The sequence below is a fragment of the Heliconius melpomene genome, unplaced genomic scaffold, assembly GCF_056956725.1.
Source record: "Heliconius melpomene rosina isolate 202511_hmr_F unplaced genomic scaffold, ASM5695672v1 ptg000032l, whole genome shotgun sequence".
Classification (NCBI taxonomy): Eukaryota; Metazoa; Arthropoda; class Insecta; order Lepidoptera; family Nymphalidae; genus Heliconius; species Heliconius melpomene.
In genome coordinates this window covers 169,549-177,380 of record NW_028181866.1, presented here as the reverse complement: position 1 = coordinate 177,380, position 7,832 = coordinate 169,549, and the positions used below count along the sequence as shown (strand labels likewise).

Genomic DNA, 7,832 nt, shown 5'->3' with positions numbered 1-7,832 from the left:
ACGAGTACCTACTAGGTTAGGACACGTGTAATTAGGATTATTCATTGATTTATTCAGAATAATATTTTAATATATAGTAAAACGTATATGTAATATATTTAAAAATCAGATTCACGCGATATACAGCAGGGTAGGCAAATGGAACCTAGCGTTAAGACACTCAGTTCCTCATGAATATATTTAAATTATTTAAAAACGAACAAAGGTTTCTTTCCTAGATTATATAAACGCCTCTACAAATATGTACATTTATTTATATATAAAATTTATGCAACGCATTGTATGGTTTGCTTTGTACTTATACAGTTTGTTAGCGGTAGTATTCATTATGAGTTTATAGTAAAAATGTGAATATGATTAATTAGCATGAAACGAAATGTGTAAGTTGTGTATTTAAATAAGGAGAAGTTGTTATGATGTTATTATGACTGAAGATAAAAATATAAATGAAGTACATACTTTTATTAATATATAATTATAAAATAAATATTGTCAATATGATTTAGTAATTTGACTTCAATTAAATATTTTTGATAGTGATTGTACATTATATTGTTAAAACTATAGGAAGTTACTATGATATGTTATAAATGATGGCAGCACTGAAACTATCTTTATTGTGAATTATGAATATGAGATACATCCGGTAAGCTTAGTTTTGGAGGGAAATTGTAACCTATAAAAACACCCCAAAAACAGAAATGAGCACAGTCTTCCCGACGTTGTAATACTGCCAGCAAGCTCTAAGCAAACGTAATTAAGTTAGGTTAGGCCACTGTAAATTTTTTGAAAAATCGATTTTTTTTATTGGCTTAAAAAATAGTTTAAACCCTCTAGAATTAGAAAAAAGGTTCCGTGCGAAAAAAAATTTTTTTTCCTTAGGAAATAAAGGTCGCCGCCAAGAGCGACAAAACTTACTCCGAAACGACTACCTGCGGCAAACATAATGGGCCATATGGCACCATAGCCCCCTCCGCCCTATTGTTTCCAACCGCCTGTATTGTTGTACCACGTGTCTTTTCGACCCTTTTGAGCATTATGAGCATAAAATTCCGTTAGTTTTGCGACAGCAAGCGCACAGTTGCCCAGCGCGTGAAGTGCAAAACGTGCGGATCTGACATTGAGTTTCGAGAAAGAAGTCCTCGTGATTTAGGCTTCAAAATTGTGATCGCTTGCCCAAAATCCGTCGAAATCCCGATTCCATCGAAAATATGAAAAATGAGATCTGGGTAACCCTTTTTCAAAAAATGTCAACGGATGAAAAGCCTCAGCACGAAAAATGTTCAGAGAATTGGTGCAGTTGCAAAGCGGAAAATGCCTTGGATGCGTATCATCACAATCAGCCAATGAATGAGGAGGTTTATGAAGCCATCAAACCCATCTACATGGAATTGAGCCGGGACGACTTGCTGGAGCGTTGCTTGGGAGCCTATAGTCAAAATAATAACGAAAGCTTCAACGCAACCGTTTGATGTTTGGCCCCCAAATCATCTTCAAGCGGAAAAACTGTCCTAGATATCGCGACGGATATCGCTGTTTGCACATTCAATGGCGGCCTTACCAACGTCTTGCAAATATTCAAGATGTTGGAGGTGGAAATTGGTGTACAGTTATATAATTTCTGCATCGAAGCCGACGCCAAACGCATTACGCACGCGGAGACATCTCTGAGCGACGCGGCAAAAAGTGCGCGCGCGCTCCAAAAATCTACCAGGAAAAAAGAAGACGAAAATTTGGCCATCGATGGACAAATGTATGGTGCTGGGATTGTAGACTAACGGTAAAAAAAATTTTTACCCTATTTTTTTTATTTTTTCCAATAGAAAACTATTCGTAAAACTTTAAACGCGTTTTTCTCGAAACACGGTTTTTCGAAATGGCACGCAGCACCACTCGAACAATTTTCATTTTTATTACTTGAAATTTTGACCAGATGTGAACATTAACATTCTCTAGTGAATGTCGATCGGGATTTTCAATAACTTTATTTATTGATTTTTTATTAACAAAAAACTAGCCGTTTTCTTCGTCAAAGATAGCTGTGGAACCGCCATTTTGTTTTTTTTTTTCGCTGTAAAAAAATTTAATAATAAAGTTTAATGTATGCCCGATAACACCCTTTAAAGTTTTTTTTCAATTACCTTCAATTTTAGAAGCAAAAAATTCGTGAAAAAACCGTTTTTTTTACCGTTACAGTGGCCTAACCCCTTAAGTGATAGTTTAAGTGCTAAGTGTTTAAGTGTCAGTGCTAAGTAGAAAGTGTTCATAATAAAGCGATTTAGAGTGAAAGTTTATAATTGATCTACCCAGTGAGTAGAAGTCTCTTTCAAGTTGTACCAATACAAGAAGAGCAAGAATCTCCAATACTATTAATTAGTTGCGGTATCCAACCAGATAGACCCTTGCCAAATACTACTACTGGAACAGAACCGAAGAAGAGAGTTAAAGAAGAAAAAGAGAAAGAAACGAAAGAAGAGGAAGAAAAAAAGGAAAGAAAAGAAAAAAGAGGAAGAAGAGGAAGATGGGGAAAAGGGGGAAGAAGAGAGATTAAATTATGGTATGTTACAAACTTCTTATTATGATTTTATTTCTAATCCAGTCTTAGTCCAGTGACTATTGTTAATTTTAGACAAAATGGAGATGTCACATTGCAATTTTTCTGGTCTCATTTTATAATTTAAATAAAACACAACAACACTGTTCCTCGAATATGTGAATCAATATAATAAAAAAGATCAAATAACTGGCCTTCGCGTTATTCAACCGTGTAATAAGTGCCAAAATAAAAATATAGTATATATTTTTCAGGTGCAAGCCGCGTATCAAAAATGGCAACGAGGGGAATTAGAAATCGATCAACTCCCTATTCTACATCCTCGGCGTCTCGTAGCCGTAGGAATGTAGGCGTCCAGACGTCGTTTTGTAATGGTTCACGTTCCACATCCACAGCTACGTTTCGGAATCAAGTCTTTGGTGGAACACCAACAATTTACAATGTATGCTCTTGCAAAGATCACACTTGTTCCAAAGATTAGAAAGAATATAAGAAGTTAAATTATAATATAAGAAAATAATATTTACTTTTATGTAATTATGAATATAATTGACTAGCGGACGCGCGCAGCTTTGCTTGCGTATTTAAGGGTGAATTATAATTACCCATGAAACATGTGTTCAATGAAATATTTTTCTGAATGAATTCACCCGATACACCAAGTGCAAGCAGCTCTATACTGCAGCTTGTACGTGCTACTCCTGCACAGGATAAGTTGAAAAATCAGATTTCTCTTCTTCAAATGGAATTCGACTTAGCAGTTCGTCGTAGGGATTTTCTGGGCGCCACTGAAAATGAGACACGTGATGTGACGAAACTGCGCCGAGAAATTGATAAATGCACAAAAGAACTACGGAAGAAGGAGCAACATATGCGTCACTCCCAGTCACATAGATTATCAATAAAATCAAAGATTAAACTTGCTTGCAATCAGAGTCCGATTGTAGCTGATCTTCTTAAGGCGCGTTCTGCCCCAGGTCGCCCACGCCTAGAAGAGCAACAACCGCAATTGCTAAAAACTATCGTCGATTTGGCTATGTTTGGTGCTTCTGCGGAGGAACGGCGTCGCTCAGAAATTGTTCGCAGTTGCCGAACACTTACTGACCTCCATGAAAAGCTAAAGGAGCACGGATTTCAAATTTCGAAGAGTGGCACGTATCTTCGATTGCTCCCTAGAAATTATACCACCTTGGAGGGTGAAAGGCATGTAGTCACTGTCCCTGTCAAATTGAGTCGCCCTGAGGCAGATCACCATAAGGCTCATGTCGATCAACATTTTTGTGTCGCCACAATAAGATCCTTGGAAACGCTGGCATCTATTCTCGGGCCAAAACAAGTGTTTTTTTTGTCCCAAGATGATAAAGCCCGGGTACCTATAGGTTTGACAGCGGCAAATAAACAAGCTCCTCTCCTGATGCATGTCGAATATCGTGTCTCATTGCCTGATCATGATTGGGTGATTGCTACAAGGCACAAATTGATCCCTAGTGTATATGCTGGGTGCATCATAAAAGGAAATGATATGGGCCGTGCTGAAGCAATTACTTATTCAGGGCCAACATACGTGGCGATTAGAAGTGGCAAACATTCCTCTTCGACAGCTTCTACTCATGCTGTGGACTTCAATAAGCTTGCTACACTCAACAATTTCAAGGAAATTATGCGGGATGAAGAAGGACGCCTGAAACCAGTTGTTCTGATTTCATCTGATGGAGGACCCGATGAAAACCCGAGATATCCAAAGGTTATTTCCCATGCCATACACCACTTTGTCAAGCATGATTTAGATGCAATATTCATTTTTACGAATGCACCCGGCAGAAGCGCATTCAACCGTGTTGAGAGAAGAATGGCGCCTTTAAGCCGGGAATTATCTGGACTCATACTTCCGCATGATTCTTATGGAACTCATTTGGATGAACAAGGGAGAACAAAAGATCATGATCTCGAAAAAATGAACTTTCAGAAGGCTGGAGAAGTTCTCACAGAAGTATGGAATAATATGGTTATCGACGGCCATGACGTCGTAGCAGAGTACCTCGAGCCCGATGACACTGCTGAAAGCTTTGTTCCAGACTTGCCTTCTCTGCAGTGGCATAGCGAGCATGTGCGAGAGAGCCAGTATTTGCTTCAGGTACATTAGTAAAATCTCATTTATTATTATTTTATCATTTACTTTTCTTATCTAATATGATTAAGATATCTTAATATTATTACCAGGTGGTGAAGTGTGATGACCACGCTTGCTGTGGAGATTTGCGGAGTTCTCGTCGATCTATTCTTCCTGAACGCTTCGTTATACCTCCTTACCCAATTTTGCAGTCGTCTAGTGGTCTATGTATTCCGAAGCCTCAAGAGGCTCTTGAGGCTTGCAATGTAGCAAATTGCTACATTTCTTCTGCGTCGGTCTCTTGGAATCACCCCAACGCATGAGGGCTTTAACAAATTGCCGTATGACCTGTATTGCCCTAGTCTGCAAAAGGATCGTCGGCAACTTTTGGATCGGACGTGCCAGTGGTGTGGATTGTACTTCTGTACAAAGAAGAAAGTTAAGGAACATGTAAATTCATGTCACAAGCAACCTAATCCGAGCAGTAATAGTGTAGAGATGCACAATGTTCGTCCTTCACGCATCCTCACGCGACGATCAATCGGCAGATCGAAAGAAATTCTCTGCGTTGTGCGCGAAAATGATGACACCGAGTGGCTTGATGAAACCGATGTTGATTTTCAACAAAGCACAGTGCCAACAACTGACCTGCAAGATGCTTATCCAGTTGTTAGTGTTGAAGAATGTCTTGCTAATCCGTGGTCCGAGGACAATATACATTAAATATATTTATGTACTAGTACAATACATGTTTTTCCTATGATTAAACTCTTCGTTTATTATTATTGTTATGGCAATAAAAAAAAACTTGCAACCTGGTGTAGACATTTTTATTATGGTCCTTAATTTCAGAATAAAATAAGATTATAGTTTATACCTGTATTTAAATTAAGATAATATTCAGAAAATTTTAAGATTCGTTGTAGGTAAGGTAAAAATACACGTGATGTTGAGAAGGGGGAGGGGTGGTGGTCTTAAACCTCACTACGTATCACCAATGGGGGAGGGGGGGTTAAAAAATGCTAAAAAAAGATCACGTGATTAATGGACAACCCCTAACAGAAAAATCACAATCAAAGCCTACTAAACGAATTTTTCTTTCGGAAATATTAAAAATTTTCGATCCGTTAGGCTGGATACTGTGCTTCTGTGCTCCTGGCATACCCACTTTGGCAGTAGACTAGACTAGTAGTGTTCCTATAATCCTATAATCCTGCTAACTATAATACCCCATATTTCATATGAAAACAGCTGCAAGAGTCGGAGTGGAAGAACATTAATAAAATTTAAATCGTCGCCAAATTTTATAAAAATGAAAAAGTATGCGTAGTATACGGTCCAAAATAGGTAACGAGGTAGTGTATGCTGCGACTTTGAGAGCCGCGCCCGATCCACCTCCGCCACCTAATATAGGCGTGCCAGTATCCGAACCACAGTCACATAAACTTAACCCTTCTGGGGTAAATTTACTCCTATCCCGGGGGCTGTTATATACTAGCCATGTATGTAATAACCCTTACTCCTGTAATTCCGTATTTCCCTGTCAGCATCTTTTGCGAGTCTCTCAGATTGAGAGACGTATTAAAGTCAGTCTGGATCTAACGACTCACGACGCGTTCCACGATTGTTCAAAAGTACGAATAAAACAAGACATTAGTGACCCGACCCGAGTCTATAGGTTCGCGCACAAGTACGATAACTCACAACTGGTGGGAGTGTACACGTTCTGTCACAAGTACCATAACTCCGTGTGCACTTATGCTAACTGTAAATATGTGCATGCCTCGGTGTTTGAAGAGAGGAACTTCTACAGGACAGGGATATTGCCGCCACATTCTCTGGCACATCATAAGGTGAACGTGCTGCAGCTTCTACCGCCGCCGCCTCAACCGCCACCTGAGGAGCATTCTAAGGAGTATATTATACCATCTATGTCATTTTCCAACCCTCCGCCACCATTACCTAATAACATCGACATAAATAAATCGATACAAAATTGTCTTCCGATGGATGCCTCGGGATCGGAGGAGCTTCGAACTACACTTACCCAGAAGCTCAATGTCTCCGAAGCGGCCATGGACAGCTATATAATACTTGGGACCGCGCGACATCGATGTCACATACCACCAACACGAGGCTAAGAGGTGCAAGAATTGCGATCTTACGGAGTTCAAATTACAGTACAACGAGGACAAAGTGGAAAAAATGCTGCAATCTAGACAAGAGCTAGAGAAGAGCAAAATCGTGTTAGAAAAGAAGAGTGAGAAGATGTATTCCATCATCATGGCGTTACTTACACCAACGCTAGTGTATTTCATTGTTGCAGTAGTAAGGGAAATGTAAGTAGTGCGTTCCTATTATTGATTGACGATCATATTTTGGAAAATATACGAATTTATACAGAGTTAGAAGGCTCTCGAGTTTCGGGGAAATCCTGGACAATTACGCAAGAAAAATTGAAGGCATTTCTTGCAATATTGTATGCACGTGGGGCATACGAAGGAAATACTTTGAGACTCCAATATTAGTGGAACAACAAGTGGGGACCATCATTTTTTTCTAGCACTATGAGTAGACGAGATTTTACTGATATTTTACAAAAGAAATGAGAGGAGTCAACGTTTGCAAACAGACAAGTTCGCTTTAGTCCCAGCAGTTTGGGATAAATTTATTGAAAACAGTCAAAATTGCTTCAAACCGGGAGCTTACATTACCGTAGATGAGCACCTTTTTCCGACGAAGGCTAGATACAGATTTACTCAGTATATGCCAAACAAACCCCAAAAATTTGGCATCAAATTTTGGCTGGCCTCTGATGTAAAAACAAAATACGTGGTAAATGGCTTTCCATATTTAGGAAAAGACGAGACTCGAAACTCGTTTTCTTACAGAAGTCGGTTAAAAAAGACGAATCTACCAATATTAATACAAAAAGGAAGGGTAAAGGTAAAAAGTCGAAATTGAATGCAAATCATAATTATTATTGTTGAAATTAACTAATTGCAACACTGAATAACGCCATCTATCTTTATAAATGTCAAAAACAATGACTTGTCTGTCGATAATTTTCATTCATATACTGTAATTTGTATTGCTGTCTGTTTACTAAGTAAATTAAATAATATTGTGTTCTGGAGTTATATTTTCTTATAAATTACTTTAACATTC

The 7,832-nt window shown here is 38.6% G+C and overlaps 1 protein-coding gene and 1 pseudogene across 1 annotated transcript; both read left to right on the top strand.

Annotated features, from left to right (window-relative positions):
• The first annotated feature begins 2,642 nt into the window (after window positions 1-2,642).
• On the top strand, window positions 2,643-5,432 carry LOC146526467 (uncharacterized). The gene is made up of 2 exons (XM_085207100.1): window positions 2,643-4,688; window positions 4,775-5,432. Exons 1-2 carry the CDS (start codon window positions 3,195-3,197, stop codon window positions 4,985-4,987), a joined length of 1,707 nt encoding a protein of 568 aa, XP_085063226.1. The 5' UTR covers window positions 2,643-3,194; the 3' UTR covers window positions 4,988-5,432.
• A 554-nt stretch (window positions 5,433-5,986) lies between these two features.
• LOC146526466 (uncharacterized) lies at window positions 5,987-7,007 on the top strand (annotated as a pseudogene).
• The last annotated feature ends 825 nt before the right edge of the window (window positions 7,008-7,832 follow it).

Coding starts and splice junctions, on each gene's coding strand:
- LOC146526467 (XM_085207100.1), top strand. CDS start 3,195: ATGAATTCACCCGATACACCAAGTGCAAGCAGCTCTATACTGCAGCTT. Junction 4,689..4,774: donor AGAGCCAGTATTTGCTTCAG/GTACATTAGTAA, acceptor TATTATTACCAG/GTGGTGAAGTGTGATGACCA.